The sequence below is a fragment of the Notolepis coatsorum genome (genome assembly GCF_963971535.1).
Source record: "Notolepis coatsorum genome assembly, chromosome: 1".
Taxonomy (NCBI): Eukaryota; Metazoa; Chordata; class Actinopteri; order Aulopiformes; family Paralepididae; genus Notolepis; species Notolepis coatsorum.
The window spans coordinates 84,288,645-84,313,644 of NC_140165.1; the positions used below are offsets into that span (position 1 = coordinate 84,288,645).

Consider the following 25,000-nt stretch of genomic DNA (forward strand, 5'->3'; position numbering starts at 1 on the left):
TGTTTAAAGAACACAAATATTATCAGTGCACTTTTACATTGTGGGTTATTCTGATACATTCGTGCCCAAATTGACAATGGGAACCAAAGTTACACACACACACACACATAGGATGATGAACCTGACAATCAACACACAGCTCATGGATACAGATAGCAGCGTCTTCTCCAAATTGCGCGGCTGCCAATAATTGCTGACACTGAGCAATATCTTGCTAACTGTTTGGCTCTTCTCTTCGGAAGACCGGCCATCTGAAGGCCTCTAACACCCAACTTATGAACATGACCCAGGCTTCCAAATATGAAGACTACAAGTTTACAGTTGTAGCCCAGTTGTGATATTGTATGCTCTAACAGTTGATACTTCAAATTTTTGGTTGTAAAGGCTTCTTCTAGACTGTAGTCAAACGTGCAGCCAACTTCTAGAATGAGAACCTCTCTGTTATTCTCATTAACAATAACAACATCGGGGGTGTTTGCTGAATATCAGAGAACAGTGAATTGTCACTACACAGATTGCACATACATGGCTTCACACTGGTGTGCTTATACAGCACTGTTGCAGGTGACCCGAGTGTGGAACTGACACTGTCTGCAATCAGATCCCCCCTGCACACACACGCACACACACATATACATGCGTGCGCTCATACACACACACACACACACACACACACACACACACACACACACACACATGCACACACACACATGCACACATACAAACCACACAGACACACACACACACCACAGGACAGGACAATATGAACCTTCCTTTACCCTTTCACTGCCACACTACAGAAGGTTAACCCTTTACTATCACACTACACTGATAGTAAAGGGTTAACCTTCTGTAGTGTGGCAGTGAAAGGGTTAACCTGCTGTTGTGTGGCAGTGAAAGGGTTAACCTTCTGTGTATTGTGGCAGTGAAAGGATTAATGTCTTGATGTGTGTGTGTGTGTGTGTGTGTGTGCGCGCGCGTGCATGTGTGTGTTCCAGACGCCTCACCTGGTGAATCTGAACGAGGACCCTCTGATGTCAGAATGTCTGTTGTACTACATCAAAGAGGGCGTCACCAGGTATAGTTGCTATAGCAACACCACAACACACAGACAGTTTCAGTGGAGATGTATGTTGCTAGGAGACGGCTTGGACGCGTGTAGCTTATTGCCAGCGGAAGAGTGCAAGAATACTTCCGCATTCGTCACCGCACGCCAGTACGGTAATGCGCCTTTCCTTTCGCCCCGCTCAGACAAATGCATGTAGTACAACGCAGCATTTCCGCGTACATTGCAACGAATCACTTGGAGTTTGAAAGTGATATCAGAAGAAACTACTCAACCTCGGCTGTCTTTAACTAGCAGGACGCTAGTGGGCTAGTCGCTAAAATATATATCGTTTTATATATAATTGTACCAACACAGATATTAGGCAGTACACACATTGTCCTGCAATACATGTACAGTGAATGCACAGCTACATTCGCCATATATTTCTATCGCTGCTGCGGTCTACAGTGAAATGCAATATTATTATTATTATTGTAAAGATTATCATTACAATCGCAGCCTGGAGAGGCAATGTTACAAGTGTACGAGGGTTGTGTGCAAAGAGCACAGCCTCTCAATTTGCACAACGTGCACAAAATAATAATTGTAATGATCTTTACAATAATAATAATATTGCATTTCACTGTAGACCGCAGCAGCGATAGAAATATATGGCGAATGTAGCTGTGCATTCACTGTACATGTATTGCAGGACAATGTGTGTACTGCCTAATATCTGTGTTGGTACAATTATATATAAAACGATATATATTTTAGCGACTAGCCCACTAGCGTGAAGGGGCTCCTCTCCTCAGAGCAGCCCGCTTGTATCACCACGCTCGGCGCTGCTGCGATGGTGCAGGAGGTTGCCTCGCTAGTGGGCTAGTCGCTCAAATATATATATCGTTTTATATATAATTGTACCAACACACAGATATTAGGCAGTACACACATTGTCCTGCAATACATGTACAGTGAATGCACAGCTACATTCGCCATATATTTCTATCGCTGCTGCGGTCTACAGTGAAATGCAATATTATTATTATTGTAAAGATCATTACAATTATTATTTTGTGCACGTTGTGCAAATTGAGAGGCTGTGCTCTTTGCACACAAACCTCGTACACTTGTAACATTGCCTCTCCAGGCTGCGATTGTAATGATAATCTTTACAATAATAATAATAATATTGCATTTCACTGTAGACCGCAGCAGCGATAGAAATATATGGCGAATGTAGCTGTGCATTCACTGTACATGTATTGCAGGACAATGTGTGTACTGCCTAATATCTGTGTTGGTACAATTATATATAAAACGATATATATTTTAGCGACTAGCCCACTAGCGTCCTGCTAGTTAAAGACAGCCGAGGTTGAGTAGTTTCTTCTGATATCACTTTCAAACTCCAAGTGATTCGTTGCAATGTACGCGGAAATGCTGCGTTGTACTACATGCATTTGTCTGAGCGGGGCGAAAGGAAAGGCGCATTACCGTACTGGCGTGCGGTGACGAATGCGGAAGTATTCTTGCACTCTTCCGCTGGCAATAAGCTACACGCGGCTTGGACTGTAGCTGATCTCCTTATGCCACATCGATGTGGAACGCCCGACCCACAGCTGTAAAGGAATGGGAATCACTACCCACTTTCAAAACCACTCTCAAAGAGCACCTACGGGAGACTGCAATTCGAAACTGGCCCCTGTAAATGTCCCAACCCAACCCCCTCCAATGTACAGTAAATGACTAAGTATGGTTTTGTCAATATTCCAATGTACAGTTTTGCTTGTACAGTGTCCCCCACCTACCCAACCTCCTCCAGTGTACAGTTTCTACGTCAAATGTATATACTCTTTTCTGGACTCTTTTTGTATCACAAACAGTACTGTATTTGCAAATCTGGTATGTCATAAATGTATAGATGTAGCAGTACTGTCTATCTATATGTTGTGTGTGTCATATATGTTATGATGAATTGAAAATGGGGGACCCTGCATCCCCTTAACAATTGTATGTATTGAGCTGTACTGTACTGTACCCATTCTGCAATCTGTTAATAAAGTTTTCAATCAATCAATAAATCAATCAATCCTGTTGCAGTGTTCGGTAATATCAACAACTAACAGGAAATCAAACGCCCCTTTTTAAGATGTTTATCAAGCTGAAACCATCTATTCACTTTATGTTGCTAGGCAACAAGGACGCTGGCAACTTGCTGCTTTTGTAATTCCACCTGACACAGTACCTAGACAGGGATATATGAGCCTTCCAGGTCTGTCACCAAGCCCCTGGTTCTGTTCTTTACACACATCTCTGTAAGGAGAATTTACTTGCTAAACAGTTCTGTGCTCATTGATTAGTAGATCATCTAGAAATATCCACACTAGCATCTTCATCACGACGTTCTGCTACAGGAAGATAAGTGACTACGGCAGGAGTGGGCAGGGCTTATACGGTGCATATAGGCTGTAGGCAAGAGATTGAATGTATTATAAAGAGTTCTCTTTCCCTGTCTCTCTCTCTCTGTATATCTGTCTCTCTCTATCTGTGTCTCTCTGTCTCTTTCTCCCCCTCTCTTTGTCTCTCTCTGTGTCTCTTTATCTCCCTCTCTCTATCTCTCTCTCTCTATCTCTCTCTCTGTGTCTCTGTCTCTCTCTCAACAGGGTTGGTCAGCAGGACGTAGACATTAAGTTGTCTGGTCAGTTTATTAAAGAGATCCACTGTGTGTTCATCAGCGAGACCAACGACCAGGGAGAAGGTGAGGAGTTGCTACTGAAGTCAGTACTTTAGACTCGAGGGTACATCTGTGGGTCCTACTGAGTACCTATTCACGTTAGATTAATACTACTGAGTACCTATTCACTGAGTACCTATTCACGTTAGATTAATACTACTGAGTACCTATTCACGTTAGATTAATACTACTGAGTACCTATTCACTGAGTACCTATTCACGTTAGATTAATACTACTGAGTACCTATTCACGTTAGATTAATACTACTGAGTACCTATTCACTGAGTACCTATTCACGTTAGATTAATACTACTGAGTACCTATTCACGTTAGATTAATACTACTGAGTACCTATTCACTGAGTACCTATTCACGTTAGATTAATACTACTGAGTACCTATTCACGTTAGATTAATACTACTGATTACCTATTCACTGAGTACCTATTCACGTTAGATTAATACTACTGAGTACCTATTCACTGAGTACCTATTCACGTTAGATTAATACTACTGAGTACCTATTCACGTTAGATTAATACTACTGAGTACCTATTCACTGAGTACCTATTCACGTTAGATTAATACTACTGAGTACCTATTCACTGAGTACCTATTCACGTTAGATTAATACTACTGAGTACCTATTCACTGAGTACCTATTCACGTTAGATTAATACTACTGAGTACCTATTCACGTTAGATTAATACTACTGAGTACCTATTCACTGAGTACCTATTCACGTTAGATTAATACTACTGAGTACCTATTCACTGAGTACCTATTCACGTTAGATTAATACTACTGAGTACCTATTCACGTTAGATTAATACTACTGAGTACCTATTCACTGAGTACCTATTCACGTTAGATTAATACTACTGAGTACCTATTCACTGAGTACCTATTCACGTTAGATTAATACTACTGAGTACCTATTCACTGAGTACCTATTCACGTTAGATTAATACTACTGAGTACCTATTCACTGAGTACATATTCACGTTAGATTAATACTACTGAGTACCTATTCACGTTAGATTAATACTACTGAGTACCTATTCACGTTAGATTAATACTACTGAGTACTTATTCGCGTTAGATTAATACCACTGAGTACCTATTCACGTTAGATTAATACTACTGAGTACCTATTCACGTTAGATTAATACTACTGAGTACCTATTCACTGAGTACCTATTCACGTTAGATTAATACTACTGAGTACCTATTCACGTTAGATTAATACTACTGGGTACCTATTCACATTCGATTAATACTACTGAGTACCTATTCACGTTCGATTAATACTACTGAGTACCTATTCACGTTCGATTAATACTACTGAGCACCTATTCATGTTAGATTAATACTACTGAGGACCTATTCACGTTATATTAATACTACTGAGTACCTATTCACTGAGTACCTATTCACGTTAGATTAATACTACTGAGTACCTATTCACTGAGTACCTATTCACGTTAGATTAATACTACCGAGTACCTATTCACGTTAGATTAATACTACTGAGTACCTATTCACGTTAGATTAATACTACTGAGTACCTATTCACTGAGTACCTATTCATGTTAGATTAATACTACTGAGTACCTATTCACGTTCGATTAATACTACTGAGTACCTATTCACTGAGTACCTATTCACGTTATATTAATACTACTGAGTACCTATTCACTGAGTACCTATTCACGTTAGATTAATACTACTGAGTACCTATTCACGTTAGATTAATACTACTGAGTACCTATTCACGTTAGATTAATACTACTGAGTACCTATTCACGTTAGATTAATACTACTGAGTACCTATTCACTGAGTATCTATTCACGTTAGATTAATACTACTGAGTACCTATTCACGTTAGATTAATACTACTGATTACCTATTCACTGAGTACCTATTCACGTTAGATTAATACTACTGAGTACCTATTCACGTTAGATTAATACCACTGAGTACCTATTCACGTTAGATTAATACCACTGAGTACCTATTCACGTTAGATTAATACTACTGAGTACCTATTCACTGAGTACCTATTCACGTTAGATTAATACTACTGAGTACCTATTCACTGAGTACCTATTTACGTTAGATTAATACTACCGAGTACCTATTCGCGTTAGATTAATACTACTGAGTACCTATTCATGTTAGATTAATACTACTGAGTACCTATTCACGTTAGATTAATACTACTGAGTACCTATTCACTGAGTATCTATTCACGTTAGATTAATACTACTGAGTACCTATTCACGTTAGATTAATACTACTGATTACCTATTCACTGAGTACCTATTCACGTTAGATTAATACTACTGAGTACCTATTCACGTTAGATTAATACCACCGAGTATCTATTCACGTTAGATTAATTCTACCGAGTACCTATTCACGTTAGATTAATACTACTGATTACCTATTCACTGAGTACCTATTCACGTTAGATTAATACTACTGAGTACCTATTCATGTTAGATTAATACCACTGAGTACCTATTCACGTTAGATTAATACTACTGAGTACCTATTCACGTTCGATTAATCGGTGCCAAATGTCGGTACCTTGAGAGCAGGGTTAGAAAAGAAAAGGAACCAAATAGGCTAAATCCTCATATTTCAACCCAAGGCGATGTACATTTATACGTTTAGTATAAGAGCACAACATTCTGAACTTACATTCAGTTTACATGTTTAGTATAAGAGCACAACATTCTGAACTTGCATTCAGTTTACATGTTTAGTATAAGAGCACAACATTCTGAATAGGGCTGCAATGATTAGTCGACATAATCGACGACGACGATCATAAAAACTCGTCGATGCAGAATTTTTGCGTCGATTAGTCATTAAAAAAAATAAAAATAAAAACTTTTTTTTTTTATATAATTTTTTTTTTTTTTTTTTGCATTACCTATCTTTGTGAAAGTGGCTTCTCAGCTCTGGTCCAGCTGAAGACAAAGCAGAGGAACAGATTGGACATTGAGCATGACCTCAGAGTTGCTTTGTCTACCATCACCCCAGACTTTGAGACTCTTGTCAGGAGCAAACAACATCCCCAGTTATCCCATTAGTTCCCTGGGATGTTAAGCTAAGAAGTCTGCTATATATTTTCTTTAGTTATTTAAACACTTCCACTTTAATTTGTATTATTTAATTTATTTATCTTGTTATGAGTGATTGTTGTATTGTTCAAATACATTTTGATTTAAAGTTGCTTAAGATCCAAATTCAAATGTTTCATGAGTCATTATTTTAATTTGCTATGGGATCATCATGTTATGTTAAGTTAACTGTTAAGGCAGAGGGACTGGACAACAGGGTGACATTCACAGGTGTGCAGACTTGAGCATGTGAGGTAAAACATGCATTGGAGAAGGAGCCATGCCCACAGGAAGCAGAGATTGAGGGTGTGACAAAAATAATCATTAGATTAGTCGACTAATCGAATGACAAAAATAATCGTTAGATTAGTCGACTACCGTAATCGAAAAAATAATCAACAGATTAGTCGATTACCAAAATAATCGTTAGTTGCAGCCCTAATTCTGAACTTACATTCAGTTTACATGTTTAGTATAAGAGCACAACATTCTGAACTTACATTCAGTTTACATGTTTAGTGTAACATTCTGAACATTCAGACCCTTTTCCACAAATATGTATCTCACTGTCTTGAAATTACTGTCAGATGAGGTGAGATGGGTTTGATGCTGAGGATGGCCAGATAATGTTGATATTCAAACATTTACAAAATAATAATAAATGCATACATATCTTGCAATGTTAAACAAAGGTTACAGTTACGGTTTGGGAGCGGTATGTGTGACTGTGTGTGTGTGTGTGTGACTGTGTGTGTGTGACTGTGTGTGTGTGTGTGTGTGTGTGTGTGTGTGTGTGTGTGTGTGTGTGTGTGTGTGTGTGTGTGTGTGTGTACTCTCTGTGACTCTCTCTCTTTCTCTGTCTGTAAAAGCTTGCCAGGAATACAGTCAGGTATCGTTTCAATAGCAACCTTTCCATTGGTTACCAGGGTAACCTCACTCCCCCCCCCCCATTACACACTCATGTTTCCTGTGCCCTCCCCATACACCATCCTTTGTGTGTGCATGTGTATGTGTGTATGGCTACCCACAGTTTTATTTCAATAAGCAAACTTATTGCTCATTGCTCTCTGTTATTGTTTATGTGTTGTGCTCTATTCCAATGTGTTATATTCTACTCTGTAGACCTCTTACAGGGGTCATAATTTGTATGCCCAAATAAGGGAGGGCAGCTCCTTCAGCCTGGTAAAATGAATGTGTTATTAAACATGATCTGTGGTTCATACAGGTCTTTATTAAACTAGCCTGGTTCATACAGGCTCTTTACCTTGAACAGGTCTTTATTAAACTAGCTTCATCTGTGGTTCATACAGGCTCTTTACCTTGAACAGGTCTTTATTAAACTAGCTTCATCTGTGGTTCATACAGGCTCTTTACCTTGAACAAGGTCTTTATTAAACTAGCTTGGTTCATACAGGCTCTTTAGCTTGAACAAGGTCTTTATTAAACTAGCCTGGTTCATACAGGCTCTTTACCTTGAACATGGTCTTTATTAAACTAGCTTCATCTGTGGTTCATACAGGCTCTTTACCTTGAACAAGGTCTTTATTAAACTAGCTTGGTTCATACAGGCTCTTTACCTTGAACAAGGTCTTTATTAAACTAGCTTGGTTCATACAGGCTCTTTACCTTGAACAAGGTCTTTATTAAACTAGCCTGGTTCATACAGGCTCTTTACCTTGAACAAGGTCTTTATTAAACTAGCTTCATCTGTGGTTCATACAGGCTCTTTACCTTGAACATGGTCTTTATTAAACTAGCTTCATCTGTGGTTCATACAGGCTCTTTACCTTGAACAAGGTCTTTATTAAACTAGCTTCATCTGTGGTTCATACAGGCTCTTTACCTTGAACAAGGTCTTTATTAAACTAGCTTCATCTGTGGTTCATACAGGCTCTTTACCTTGAACAAGGTCTTTATTAAACTAGCCTGGTTCACACAGGCTATTTACCTTGAACAAGGTCTTTATTAAACTAGCTTGGTTCATACAGGCTCTTTACCTTGAACATGGTCTTTATTAAACTAGCTTCATCTGTGGTTCATACAGGCTCTTTACCTTGAACAAGGTCTTTATTAAACTAGCTTGGTTCATACAGGCTCTTTACCTTGAACAAGGTCTTTATTAAACTAGCTTGGTTCATACAGGCTCTTTACCTTGAACAAGGTCTTTATTAAACTAGCTTGGTTCATACAGGCTCTTTACCTTGAACAAGGTCTTTATTAAACTAGCTTGGTTCATACAGGCTCTTTACCTTGAACAAGGTCTTTATTTAATCAAAAATGTATCTATTAATACAAATGTTGACGCAGCAGTTTAAAATAGTAAAAATATCTAGCCCAAACGAGCTTAGTGGTGCAGCTCAGGTCGGCCTGTGTCACCAGCCTCAGGTCTTTCTCATAGAGGGGGCGGAGATTTACAAGATCCGGTCATTTCTGTTGAATACTGGCCTCAGGCGGACGGCACATCTTGAAACTAAAAAGAGTTAACTAGGGATGTCCCGATCACGTTTTTTTGCTCCCGATCCGATCATGTGATTTTGAGTATCTACCGATACCGATCTTTCCCGATCCGATCAAAAAAAATGTTTTTTTTACTTTACATTTTTTATTCAACAAACCATGTTTACGTCTTAAACTCATACTGAGGCCTTAGTTTTGGTTTTAAATTGCATATCATCATTTATTTATTTATTTATTGTCACACAGAGCAGAAGAATTTTGCCAAAACAAACCAATAGTATCCAGCTACAGAACGGCAGACCAGCCACATTCTCAGACCCAAACGAATTTCCTTTGATTTAATTATACATCAAATGATTTATGTCAAGGATTGCAATGCCTCGCTTGAATGAAGTAAACTTTTCACCTGGATACCGTCAACATTCAGGGTGAATGGATGTGAGAAATTGGGATAAAAAAATATATATATATGGTCTGAAGTGTGGCTGGTCTGCCGTTCTGCAGCTGGATACTATTGGTTTGTTTTGGCAAAATTCTTCTGCTCTGTGTGACAATAAATAAATGAATGATCATATGCAATTTAAAGCCAAAACTAAGGCCTCAGTATGAGTTTAAGACATGAACATGGTCATGTTTGTTGAATAACAAAAAAAAAAGTAAAAAAAAAATCATTTTTTTTTCTTATTTTTTTTTCGATCCCGATCTTCGGAAAATCACGCGATCGATCACGTGATCGGATCGGGACATCCCTAGAGTTAACCCTTTCACTACCAAAGGGTTAACCTTTTCACTGCGACAATACAGAAGGTTAACACTTTCACTGCCACACGACAAAGGGATAAAGGACAAGATGACAAAGTAAAGGAGAAGGAAATCACTTTTTCTTTGCAAAATGACGACAAAACTGTTCCATTCTACTCTGTTCTGTTGTATTCTGTTCTGTTGTATTCTACTTTGTTCTGTTCTGTTATATTCTTCCATCAGCATGTGTCGACAAATGTAAAGAGGTTCTACCATGTTTAATGGATAATTAAAATCTCTCTCTCTCTCTCTCTATAGTGGTGGTTACATTGGAGCCATTGATTGGAGCAGAGACGTATGTGAATGGAAAACAGATAACTGACCCCCTGACCCTGAAACAAGGTAGGTTTATTAATCTTTTCTTTCAATGTTATTTGTTTTTCGTTGAGTATTCAAGTTCATAACATAAAGTAATATTCCAGTCAGCAGTGACAGTGCTGTACAAACACGCCCTCCCCTCCCCCTGCCTCTCATAGGCTGACTTCTATAGACCACTGCACTTCCACGTTACATTGAGCTCATGGAGGAGAGAGCGGGGGGAGAAAATGTATGAATGTGGATGAGAGCCTTGACATTAAGTGGTTGTAGCTACGGCTGTGGGGGGGCTGGAGACATGATCCAATAGACTTTTATACGCCCGAGTCTCCTGAACACGGAGAGACCAATCCCAAGTCGATCTGCACTTTTTCGGCTGAGCTATAGTCACTTTCCCGCACCGACTCCCGAACTGCGCATGCGCAGATTGATAAACCTAGATCTCTGGAAAATCCAGAGAGACTCCATGGGCAATCTGCTTATGCGGAATTCGGGAGTAGGTGCAAGAAAGTGCAGATCGATTTGGGATTGGTCTCTCCGTGTTCAGGAGACTCCGGCGTATAAAAGTCTATTGGATCATGTCTCCAGCACCCCCACAGCCAAAGCTACAACCACTTAATGCCGAGGCTCTCATCCACATTCATTCATTTTCTCCCCCCGCTCTCTCTCCCATGATTCAGAATACCGGAAGTGTTGCGGTGGTCTGTGGTCGGATATTTGACATCGGGATGCAGGAGCTGTAGTGTGTATCCATGTAAACGGCACAGGGCTAAACAGACATCCTTTATATTGTAGATTGAAAGACTCGGAATAACGGTTGTTTGTTGAAGATCCACAAAAACGGAATTTACACTGCAAGCTTCTGCGATTTACCGTATTTCCGAATGCAACAGACTTTTGGGGCGGGCGAGAAGCTGATTTAATTTATGTTTGATAGACATCCTAAATTACCCGTGCATTGTCTAAATGTATTGGACATGTTTTGGGGGGTTCAAATCTAAATGTATTGGACATGTTTTGGGGGTTCAAATCTAAATGTATTGGACATGGTTTGGGGGTTCAAATCTAAATGTATTGGACATGTTTTGGGGGTTCAAAATCTAAATGTATTGGACATGTTTTGGGGGTTCAAAATCTAAATGTATTGGACATGTTTTAGGGGTTCAAATCTAAAAGGAGGAACATTTTGGAACGTTTCATGGGATCTTTAAAACAGCGTATCAACACTGCCAACATGTTTCAGCCTAGGTGTCGGCCTTCTTCAGGGCATACAAACAAATTAACTCTGAGCCATATTATAAAGGAGGCCGTGCTAATCACTCAAGCAAGCTCATGTGTGAGCATTTAGTCAGCCTGAGGTCTAGCTGTCATAATAGCAAATGCCTCCAGAGGTCCTCCAACATCTAGACAGACAGGCTACCTCCTGCAATATAGGCTACATATCACTTATTATGACAGCTAGACCTTAGGCTGACTAAATGCTCACTGAAGAAGGCTGACAGCTAGGCCAAAACATGTTGGTCGTTTTTTATTGTTCAAACATGAACAAAGCAATATATTAAAGCTTTTTTATATATGAAGAGTGCCTTGAACTTCGTTGTTTTTCTACTGGCTCCCCAGTATACAAAGAGCACCTTCTGAATACCAACTTTTAGCATTAGGGGTCTGTAACAACATCCTATTAATATCTGCTTAAGATGTTACAAACTTGTAACCACAGTACTTCAATATCTGATGCCATTAGTTCCTGCCTAACTTTATCAGGTACAGTATGTGACATTGAACATAGCAAACAACTCCTCCTCCACATGCATTCCTGTAATTCCTGAAAATATTGTATCCATCTATCATCAGTGATGTGTCCTCAGATGTAGAAGTGAGTCTCTGATGCTGCCAATATATCAATTATTTAATATTTGTACATCTGTTTATTATTATTTGAATCCTGATATGTTACCTTTCTTAGGCAGTGTATATGACATTTGATTTATATTTGATCTCAATATCGGAGCAGCGCCGTTTACACTTTGCAACCACATTTAAATGAGTTGTATTATTGTAGTTGTATTGTTAAGTCAAGTGTTCCTTTATTAATCCCCTTGGGGAAATGCAGGTGTGATAACAGCATGATAGCAGTACAGGTATAATAATAATAATAATAATAATAATAATAATAATAATAATAATAATAATAATAATAATAATAATAATAATAATAATAATAATAATAATAATAATAATAATAATAATAATAATAATAATAATAATAGAGCATAGAACAAAGTGCAAAGTGCAAAGTAATAATGGTGATAGTGATAATAGTGATAACAGTAGTGAACATTAGTGAGTGCAGAATTCAATCAGACAGTAGTAATCGTGATGATGTATACATGGTCCAAATCATAGTAACACAATGCATCGTCACTATAATGGTATTTTGTTTCCAACTCCTTCTAGACCGTCCATGTGATTCTCACTGAACCTCATTTGTGGCATCTAGTAACCACCATGTTTAAATGTTGTATGAAGACAGTTGTATGAAGACAGTTGTATGAAGACAGTTGTATGAAGACAGTTGGTTGAAGACAGTTGGTTGAAGACAGTTGGTTGAAGACAGTTGGTTGAAGACAGTTGGTTGAAGACAGTTGGTTGTATGAAGACGGTTGGTTGTATGAAGACGGTTGGTTGTATGAAGACGGTTGGTTGAAGACAGTTGTATTAATTGAGTGAGTGTGTGTGTGTTTGCGCTCAAGTGTACATTTTTGTGTGTGTTAAATAACAGACATATTTGGCTGTAATTTACAGCAGGGCATTCCTACCTGTGTAGTAAAAATAAGCCTGAAGCTTTACTGTCTTGCCCCCCCCCACACACACACACACACACACAGACACACACACATGCCTGATAATAAATCTCTCTGAAATTCAAATTCAAAAGTGCTAACTTAAAAAAAGGTTAACAGTGTTGCCAAAGCAGTTTACAACATATTACAACAAATTATCATGTCAAAACATAGGTTTAGTGGTTTCTTTTTTTTATCCACTTTTTCTCTCCATTTTCTATTTTTCTCCCATCCCAATTTCGTATTATCCAATTCTTCCCTCCCCTGTCTTGAACGTTGCTAGACTATGCCTCCCACAGGTCGGTTGTAGTGAGGACAGAAGCCTTGCATCACGTGTCCCCTCCGGTACACGAGGAGGCAGCCTGTCGCATCTTTTCACCGCAGCAGCTCGAGCTCTCAGTGGCGAGGAGTAACGCGTGGGAGGCTCACACTGCCCCCGCTACTTCCTGCTTCCGCCGCACCGGCGTCACCAAACCGACCTGTAGGAGTCGCTGTCTACAACGTCAAATCCCCACCCACCGGCTTTCCCACCCTCTAACACTTGCCAATTGTGTTAGTATGAACGACCGGCCAGCCGGTAGCAACGCCGAGAGCTGGGCTCGAACCCAGCGTCTCCTGCGTTAGAGGCGAGCGCCTTGCCACTGCGCCAATCAGCCGCCCAGGTTTAGTGGTTTCTTAAAATAAAACAAGTATTACTTGTTCCTCCTCTCTTAATAGAGAAACATTTGGGATTCTTTCTGTACATTTTAAAATGAATGACTCACAACTCACTTTCCCAATGTAGTAGAAAGTGCATCTCTCTCTCTCTCTCTCTCTCTCTCTCTCTCTCTCTCTCTCTCTCTCTCTCTCTCTCTCTCTCTCTCACACACACTAATACATCTATCTCTCTTTCTCTCCCTCTCCTCACACACACCTGGTAATACATCTATCTCTCTTTCTCTCCTCACACACACACACACACACACACCTGGTAATACATATATCTCTCTTTCTCTTTCCCTCCCTCTTTCCTCACACACATATACCTGGTAATACATCTATCTCTCTCTCTTTCTCTCCCTCTCTCTCCTCACACACACACATACACCTGGTAATAAATCTATCGCTTTCTCTCTCTTTCTCTTCCTCTCTCCTCACATACACACACACACCTGGTAATACATCTATCTCTCTTTCTCTTTCTCTCCCTCTCTCTCTCCTCACACACACTCACATCTGGTAATAAATCTCTCTCCTCTCACACACACACACACACACACCTGGTAATAAATCTCTCTCTTTCTCTCTCTCTTTCTCTCTCTAGGGAACCGTATTGTCATGGGGAAGAACCATGTATTCCGGTTCACCCACCCAGAGCAAGCGCGTTTGGAAAGAGAGCGCAGCGCCACCCAGGACCAGCAGGGGGAGCCAGAGGACTGGAACTATGCCCAGAAAGAACTGCTGGAGAAACAAGGGATAGACATTAAACTGGAGATGGAGAAGAGGTAGAGAGAAAGAGAGATAGATTTATTACTGTGTGTGTGTGTGTGTGTGTGTGTGTGTGTGTGTGTGTGTGTGTGTGTGTGTGTGTGTGTGTGTGTGTGTGTGTGTGTGTGTGTGTGTGTGTGTGTGTGTGTGTGTGTGTGTGTGTGTGTGTGTGTGTGTGTGTGTGTGTGTGTGTGTGTGTGTGTGTGTGTGTGTGTGTGTGTGTGTGTGTGTGTGTGTGTGTGTGTGTGTGTGTGTGTGTGTGTGTGGGTGGGTGGGTGGGTGGGTGGGTGGGTGGGTGGGTGGGTGGGTGGGTGGGTGGGTGGGTGGAGAGGGAGGGAGGGAGGGAGGGAGGGAGAGAGAGAGATGGATGATAGATAGATAGATAGATATGGTAAGGAAGGCAGAAACATGTTGTCATGCATTTCTTTACGACTCATTTCACTATGCATTTTTTTTAATTAGTTAATGCAATTAAACCAAAAAATGCATGCTATTAACACGTTAAAAAAACCATTGATTGACAGCCCAAACATATATATATATATGATGAATGATATATTGATTGATGTTTTCCAGACTTCAGGACATGGAGAGTCAGTATCGTAGAGAGAAAGAAGAAGCTGATCTACTGTTAGAACAACACAGGCTGGTCTGTACTGTATATAATATATATATCTGTCTGATCTACTGTTAGAACAACACAGGCTGGTCTGTACTGTATATAATATATATATCTGTCTGATCTACTGTTAGAACAACACAGGCTGGTCTGTACTGTATATAATATATATATATATCTGTCTGATCTACTGTTAGAACAATAATATATATTAACTTTAATATTTATATATATGTAACAGGGACTTCAGATGTTGTGAAGTGACTGTGGCGAGTAGCGGTGCTATGGGTTAAACTCACTCTCGCCCTTAAAAGACACGTTACAAAGCAGTGAATTCACTTCTTGGTATAGTGGTCTGTGCTGTCGACCCGTGGTGCTTAAGGTGACGATATGACAAACCGTTACATATCTATAAATATGAATCTGTCTGCCTGACCTACTGTTAGAGCAACACAGGCTCATATGTATATATAATATACAACATTAATATTCTTATCTAACGTCACAGTGACCAAATTCGTCCACATTTTTATAGGATTCGATCACATTTTCATAACGATAGCGAATATAACTTACCCTGCGCCGTTTTCATTGAGGTTTCTTACAAATGAACGATGTTTTATTTGTCCTTTATATGCGGATAACATTAAAATCTTAAATTGTACCATTATGTTCCCCTTTAGACAACAAACATAATGCTAATGATGCACTTTTGTTAAGATAATTAGGTGACTATTCTCGGTCACTATATTCAGGTTGCATTAATAGTTTAAGGTCGCTTTCACACAGGGGCTGTTTGGTCCGGACTATCGGACCAGAATTCGATAGTTCGGTTTTTCGAGTTTGTGTGAATGCGCGTCGAACTCGGTCCGCGGACCAAACACACAAACTCTGGTCCGACCAAAAACATAGGTCTCGGTTCGCTTCAGCGGACCAAATATAGGAAGTGCTTATTATTACCACTGCTCGCAGCATTCACTGCAAAACAAGCACACTGCATATCTCTCTATCTATCTATCTAATATCTAACTGTGCATCTTGGGAAGAAGGAAGAAAAAACGCGGCTTATTATTATATTATTACCGAGGCGCACGGCATTCACTGCAAAACAAGCACACCTACACATATGGGCAGAAGACTAAATAAAACAGCTACTTGTGGGCACTCATAAAAACAACGTGGTGTACAAGTTGTTTAGCGAGAGGATGGTGGTAATGAGCTTCAATAGAACAATGGATCAATGCCACGTCAAAACTCGCCTCCGCTGATCTGGAGGGCTCGCAGTCCACACACAGACACACACGCGCGCGCACACACGGGCTCGCAGCCACACACACATTTCCACTGTCCAATAGACGAGCGCCCTTTTCGACCGCGTGACATTGTTCAGAAAGTTCGGTGCGCCTGACAGATTGCTATGTGAACGCAGGCGAACCAAATGAAGAATGCAACAATGTTGCAACTTCACCACCAGAACCGCACCGAGTCCACCAAAACTATGTGAAAGCGACCTAACACTCCTGTGTTCAGATCACGTTTTCCTAATCCGGTGCTGACCTGTGAACTAGGTGATAAAGGTCTTGGGATTTGTAGTCATAACATTTTCACCTTTTAAATAGGGATGTCCGATATTATCGGCCTACCGATATTATCGGCCGATATCGGCATTAAAATGTGATATCGGAAAATATCGGTATCGGTTAATTTTTTATTTTATTTTTTTTCATTTCTATAACCTTTATTTACCCAGGCAAGCAAGTAAGAACAAATTCTGATTTTATTTATTGTCAAAAGTATGCATAATGTTGTGTTAATTCCACAACAAGAGATATGTAATGTTAATTACCAGAAATTATTCCATTTATTGGTTGATATCGGTTGATATCAGTATCGGAAATTAAGAGTTGGACAATATCGGTATATCGGTATCGGTAAAAAAGCCAATATCGAGCATCCCTACTTTTAAACCAATGCTGCCATCTACTGACAACAGAAAGTGTTGTGTATAACGTTAAGTTGATTAGAGAGGCTACCCGCACTTGTAAACACCGTCGCCCAAAACACATTCTAGAGATTCCCACTTTTTACTGGTACATACGTTCATATCTAATAGTCTTTAGATGACTAAATATAGATGAATACTCATGAAATTTGATATATATATTCTAAAATAAGTATAATTTCACTTCACCTACCTGTCGACATGAAATTCCCAAACGCTGACAGTAAAAAAAGCCTGGATGTCGCGCAAAATGGGGCATGACCGAATTTGGTTTTGGGCGTTCCCAGACAAAGAGAGTGACCGAGATTGGTCTACGTTCCGTACTGTATATGTTATGGTGATATATGTATTATTCCCTGTCAGGTCAGTCAATGTGAGAAATATTTTAGGCCAATAATCTGTTAACCCTTAAAGAACCCATAGACCCATGTTTGTATTTTTTAGGAGGGACAGGGGATCGCAGGTCAACAGTAGATGATGCCGCATGAAGTGATGAACCTGATTTTTGACAAGTCGAGAATTGATAAACATGATAAAAAATCCTTGAGGAACACTGTAGAACTATAGTGTAGCTGTTCTTAGAAATTACTGCTGAAGACTGCCGAAACTTGTTCTACTAAAGTGAAATATCCTTAAGGTATGAAAATGTAAATTATCAGAAGGTTTTCCTCAACTAGGATGTGGAGAATGAATGGAAACACGACACCCATCTCGGAACCCAAAACAGTGTTGAGATAGAAAGACTGAATCTGTTTAACCCTTTCACTACCACACTACAGAAGGTTAACCCTTTCACTGCCACACTACCGACGGAACCGTCGGTAGTGTGGTAGTGAAAGGGTCAACCCTTTGTCGTGTGGCAGAGAAAGGGTTAACCTTCTGTATTGTCGCAGTGAAAGGGTTAACCCTTTGGTAGTGTGGTAGTGAAAGGGTTAACACTGTTCTGTGTGTGTGTTCAGTATGCAGACAGTGACAGTGGAGACGACTCGGACAAGCGTTCCTGTGAGGAGAGCTGGAGACTAATTTCTTCTCTGAGAGAAAAACTACCTGCTAATAAGGTACATATATATATATATATATACATATACTACCTGCTAATAAAGTACATTATCCAGATGGAGCTATTATTTAGGACTGTACCATTCTACCGTGGCATCGACACGGTTGATTTTGAGGTTGATTGCTGTTCTGTTATCTCCCACCAGGAGGTGCAAAGCCTGACAGAATGCCGTAATAATAATAATAATAATAATAATAATAATAATAATAATAATAATAATAATAATAATAATAATAAACTTTATTTGTATAGCACCTTTCATACAGAAACTGCAGCTCAAAGTGCTTCACAACAGAAAAAAGACAGGCATAAAATGAGCACATAAAGTGCAGACATATAAAATCACAGTTTTTCACATTAGGATCTAACATCCCAACAGGCCACCTTGTTTATGGTTTGATTCAGTTTTATATAGACAATAATAAAAAGAGTAAGTTAAAATAGACAGAGTAAAATTGTGCAATAGTGCAGTGCAATAAAATAGTAGAATAGAATACCGGTAAATAAAATCTTCTTTATTTTTTTACAGTGAAATAAAATTGTTCTGGATTACTGTTCAACAGTTCAAAGTTGTCTTTACCTTCTCTGTTTGGTATCCACAGTTTAAAACGTGACAGTCTTCCCTCCTGTTTGATACCCACTTTGACCCTTCGAACCTCCCACTCAGGGCAAACCTCCCTCTCAGGGTGCAGTTCTAAGCCTGGGTCCTACACCGTTTTAAAGCCTGACCGTCTCTTGTTTGATACCCACACAGTTTAATACCTGACAGTTTTGAACCATGAACCTGTAATAAAAACATAATGTCTGATCCCAATTTGCAGCGTTGATAGGAGCCACAGTGCTTCAGAAATAGGTCTCGAAAGCCATAGCACAGGGTGAAAAATATTTGTATCAATTTGACATTCATAACTTATGATGATGAAGTTAAGACAACCTTTCTCTAGGCTTTTGAAAATGTAGGGGAGCAGCAGAGATAAATCGCTGATTGAAGCACAACTTTCCAAAAATGATTACTAATATTTCCCAAACAAGATCATCATAAAATATTTTTTCACAAATATTTGATTTAAATATATTAATTGAAAATGGAGGAGGAGAGAAACTGCCCGGTTAAGTTGTTTTTATTTATCATCTGAATTTGATGATAAAATCGAAATATTCCAAAAAGCCCACATCTTTTTATTTGCAACTCGCGAAGCATTAATAAACGGATCGATTATAAATAGAGCAGCAGAGTAGACCGGCATCATCCTGTCGGAGATGACAGGCAATTTATAGGCAGTTTGTGTTAGTTATTATGAGTTTTAATAAAATAATAAAAAAAAAATCAAACATAATTGTTTGTCCCTGTACTTTTCTTGGGGGGGGGGGGGGGGGGGTGGGTGCACATGGAGCCGCGCGCTCCTGGGCAGGTGCGCTCAGCAGGGATTGGATGAAGGAAAGGGAAAGGAGTGAGGACCTTTCACAAGAGCGCTGGTCTCTAACCGTTAGAGTTAACCCCTCCCCCACCTAACACCTTCCAGGAGATACGTTATGGCTTTGTTATTATGATGTGCGAGATGAGAGTGAGATAAGCTTTGTCGTATTTTCTTGACTTGGTTTTGGGTTTATTGATGTTACCATCACACTTGTTTGTTTCCGAAGCATCACGATTAATGATTAATTTACCAGAAAAACTACAACAATTGATTCAATTTGTAATGGAACATTTCAAAATTATTTACATGTTTTTCAAGTGCGGTACTACTATCCTCAGGTCACATGGGTAGTTGCCTCTCTGACACCACCTACTGAATACCCAGAGTAGGGGATGAGTCATGGCGTTTATTTATGTCAGTAAATGCTGTGTAGTGTGGATGCCTACTGTACACGAGTAGGGTGAGTAACCTACATGCCATTACTGCTTTTTATCTATTGACTCATTGTAGCTACTTTATTATCTTGAAATAATATAACACCCACCAGTTACTATGACATCAGTACATACAATTTACAATGTCAAAAAGATGATTAATTCATTGCGCACTAGTTAGATGACATGTTCAAGAATCAAGAATCAAGAGGTTTATTTGTCACATACATACCAGGGCATACAGTGATATGCGGGTGGTCTTGCCCGCATTGATTGTGCAAAATACAATAATAAAATAGAATAAAATAGGCATAGAAAAAATTAAATAGATAAGACACAAGATAATGCATGGTAAAAAAAAAAAAGACATGCTAGGTTCCTGAGAAACCGGCTCTTATATACACTACTATGCAATATACAATTTACAATGTTATCTCTTAATGTATCTATTCTAAACTATACAGTACCTCCTTCTTTTAAAGTGTTTCTAAAGATTCTATTTTTTAAAGTGACATTTTGTTTAAAGTGATTTTTTTTTGCCGGTTGGCGTGTGTGTGTGTCTGTGTGTGCTCATGTGTATTTGTGAGTGGAGAGTTCAGTGTTCTGATGGCCTGGGGGAAGAAGCTGAGTCGGAGTCTCTCTGTTCTTGCAGCGTGTGACCGTAGGCGCTTGCCTGACCTCAGCAGCATGAACAGGCTGTTGTTGGGGTGGGCTGCGTGGGCTGCGTCGCGCGCTGCTTCGCGCTGGGCATTGGCGGCTGCGCATTGGCGCTGGCCTGGGCGGCGTCACGCTGTGCGTTGGCGGCGTCGCGCTGGGCATTGGCGCTGGCATGGGCGGCGTGGAGCTGTGCATTTGCGACGTCGCGCTGTGCATTGGCGGCGGCGTGCTGTGCATCGGCGCGGCTTCTCTCAATGTTCTCTTCTGTCTGGAGGCGTCTCAGCTCCAGACGTACGCGCTCTTCTTCGCTCCGTTGCTGCGCTTGGAGGCGTTCTCTTTCAATGGTAGAATGTTCGCGCTCGCTAAGCGTCTGTGCTTGGAGTCGATCGCGTTCACCCTGAAGTCGATCGCGTTCGGTAGAGGCTGTCAGGGTGGCGAGGAACGCCTGTGCCAGCATCCTCTCTGCCTCGCTGGGGGAAGACGTTGGTTGAGGTGATCCGCTCCTGGCAGTACCGGTCGGGGATGCGCTCCCTTGCGGGGAGTCCTGGAGCTCTATCTCCTCGGCGCTCTCCTCATCTTGTTCCGTGCAGAGTTCCACCTCTGGAGGGTTGTCTTCCTCCCGGAGCTCTGGGGGGACTACTTCTTCGGTCTTGGCGGGGGGTAAAGTCGTGTCAGTTCCCTCCTGGTCCCCACCGTGAGCTTGGTCAGTCACATTAGAACCCACTAGGGCCTCTGTGGTCGGGGTATCCTGGTTGATAGGGTCGGACATAATTTTACTTTCTACTTTTACCGCGTTTACTGTTTGTAGAAGGCTAGGTAGTTTACTGACAGCGTAATCCTCTAAGTACTGAGGTGGCTGTCGTCTACGTTGCGGGCGTTCTACTTTAGGAGGACCGTTTCGTGGAGTGTTCATCATAGGCCATTTCAATATTAATACCACTATATTAATATTACACTAATTACCCTCCGGCTCGAAGGACCAATTGTAACTGAGGGGTACAATTCCCTGACTGTATTGATAAGTATGGTATCATTAAACCACTACCGCTTTATGTACTTTAATTACTGGCCATACAGTACACGATATCTAAGTATGATGAACACTTTCCCACATATGAAATCAGGTCCACACAAAGGTAATAGTCAAATATTTAATATATAGCAAAGGGTACATATAATAGTTACTGATTACATTTATGATTTGAATTGAATGCTCTTGTAAGGCAAATGAGTACTCGTATGCAAATCAACACTGAATGTCCAATCTCTGGTTACGCAGGAAGCGAGCATACAACCTGGCTCTTAGGGAATTATAACGATGGCACTTAATGATTATAGCAGGATATACTGTAAAGGGTCCCGCCGGTTGTAAGCCAGTAGGGGGGGTAGGAGAGCCGTCGGCTGTATCCCGTCTGGTCAACGATTTCTAGGGAGAGTTCAGGTACAGAACACAGTGCCCGTAGAACCTGGATCCACAGATGAATACACTTGGGCTCTCTTGTAGACGATAGCTGTAGCTGTCGCTGTCGGTCCACAACGGAGAAGAAGCGAGGCGACCTCAGTCTGGTCTGAGCGCCGTCTCACCTTGGCTCCTCTCGGGGTAAATCCAACACTCACCGGTGTTGGCGATTATCCGCTCCACAAATCAAAGCACCAAAGCAAATAGATATTCCATGCCGTATAGGGCTCAGCAGTCGTCAGGGTAGGTAATCCAATGTGCAGGTCCACTCGTCCTCGCCTAGAACTCCTCGGATGAAAGCACCAAGCGTGGTCTGCCCAACCTGGTTAAGACTCTAGATAACGCGAGGAAGCGATGGGGGTGCTGCTCACTTTAGAACTCTAACCGAACGATGCACCATACATAATAGACTATTATTACTTAATAGAAATACGGTGCCAAACTCTGGCAATTCAGCTATTAATTCGCACGAGGTCTCACTGCTATTCTAAGGCCAAACAGGCCGTACTACACCGCACGCGGTATCGTGGGGTGAGGCTTCACGTCTTGTTACTTAGTTGGGTAGAAGGGTAAAGGACTAAGAGGCATTCTACATTTCTTGCGCCATATTTATATGCACGGTGGACAAATAGTGCCACTCTGCTTTCGGTAGCCGTATTCCTGCGCGGAGCTGAGGCTAGTAAAGGCATGTCTCGTCGGTACCTTTGAACTTGAACGCCAGGGGCTTGTCCCTGGCGCCTGGTCCTTTTGTCCAATAAGAGAATGAACTATTATGGGCTGTAGTAGAATAAAGGGATATTCCGTGTATATGTACAAGGAATATACAAGGGATATCAAACGATATACAAATACTATTAAATATATATCCATGAATAAATATATATATTCGGTTTAATCTGATCCTTCACAACAATTATTATTATTATAGTGGGGAGTGGTTAGGGTTAGAGCTATTGTTCTCACCTAGTACCTGACTGCCAAGGTGTTAAAAATGCAGCCAAACTTTACATCTTTTATCAGTTATACAGCGTCTGCGGAGCATCCATATATTGCGCCGTTCCACTTGTCATCATGAATCTACAATCGTTCATCAACTTCATCTGAATTTGATGATAACTCGAAATATTCTGAAAGCCCACTTTGTTTGCTATTATGAGCAAACAAAATTTGTTAGATTGGACATTTGATCAATTATATCAAGCGGAGAACGGAGAAAAAGCAAAGCATTTATTTACCGAACTCAAAAAAGCTTCAAATATTTTTCTAATTATCTTCACCTAGAAAAGAAAAACGGAGCAATCGAACAACCCTCTGGGCTGTTTCCCCCTCCTCACCTCCACCTTTACTAGAGACGAAAAGAAACCTGGTGTAACCCGAGCGCCCCCTACTGGTTGATACCGTTAATACGGCAATTACCCGGAAACCATTCGGCTAGGGTAGATGTTCCTAACTGCTACATCTGTATATATACACATATATAGTACTTGCTAATAATGTAAATACATACTGTATATATACACACACACACATATATACTATCACTCATAGTTATATTGTGCTCTATCTGTTCATTGAAACATGCTTTGAAAATACACCATTCTACTGACAACTAAGACAGACAACATTGTAACATCATTGTTTGATAGTCAAATTTCACGTGTTCAAGTAAATCCTTAACAAACAATCAATCGATTTTTGATTAATTGTTAACATCCCTACTATAAAACCTTTATTGAAAATCTAGCACCACCGACAATCAAACAATGGACCAAGAGACTGAGACAGATGTATACAATGGAAGAAATGACTGCACAATTGCAACTGAAAAAAGATATGTTTATGCAGAGATGGTCACTTGTAACCTTGTACCTGGAGATACATTAGCATGAGCCTGACGCCCTCTCTCTCTTTTTTTTCTTTTCTTTTTTTGTTGTTCTTTTTTTTCTGTTAAAGTATATATTTTTTTCCTTTTGCTAAATTTATTTTTCTATTTATTTTTTCGTTTCTTATCCTACAAAAAATCATAAAAAAAAAATATTGTAAAAATCCCTCCCCACTGGGTTGTTTAAGAGGCGTACTCGGATTATACAGCTTATTCTGATTACGCTGAATACCTTAAACAAATTGAATAAGAGGGAAGAGCCTGAGTAACAAATGTCATTGACTATGTGAATCAAGTATATTATACTGTATGATTAATGCAATGTGATGTTCAATATGACACAAAATAAAAGAAAGTTCAAAAAAAAGAAAATCTAGCACCTTACCTCACAGCGATGCTGACGCTCATCCAACTCACTCAGATGACCCCCGACCCCTGATCTCCAACACACCCTAACGATGAATACTCTCCTAACTGATGATCACAAACCACTCTGCCTCACTGTGGAACTGTCTTTAACCCTTTTTCATGTGGCAGTGAAAGGGATAACCTTCTGTATTGTCGCAGTGAAAGGGTTAACCATTTGGTAGTGTGGTAGTGAAAGGGTTCATTTCATGTGTGACTTGTTTATTTGAATTAGTCTGTAACTCGACGTCGTCCTCAATGGT

The 25,000-nt window shown here is 40.2% G+C and overlaps 1 protein-coding gene across 1 annotated transcript in view; it reads left to right on the forward strand.

The window, feature by feature from the left end:
* Positions 1-25,000, forward strand: part of LOC311240748 (kinesin-like protein KIF1C) — a 103,990-nt gene that overhangs the window by 70,177 nt on the left and 8,813 nt on the right. Inside the window, exons 15-20 of the mRNA XM_084329322.1 lie at positions 999-1,078; positions 3,715-3,809; positions 10,435-10,518; positions 14,638-14,818; positions 15,378-15,450; positions 18,382-18,480. Of these exons, the coding sequence (XP_084185448.1) occupies positions 999-1,078; positions 3,715-3,809; positions 10,435-10,518; positions 14,638-14,818; positions 15,378-15,450; positions 18,382-18,480 (612 nt within the window). The remainder of the gene's footprint in view (positions 1-998; positions 1,079-3,714; positions 3,810-10,434; positions 10,519-14,637; positions 14,819-15,377; positions 15,451-18,381; positions 18,481-25,000) is intronic.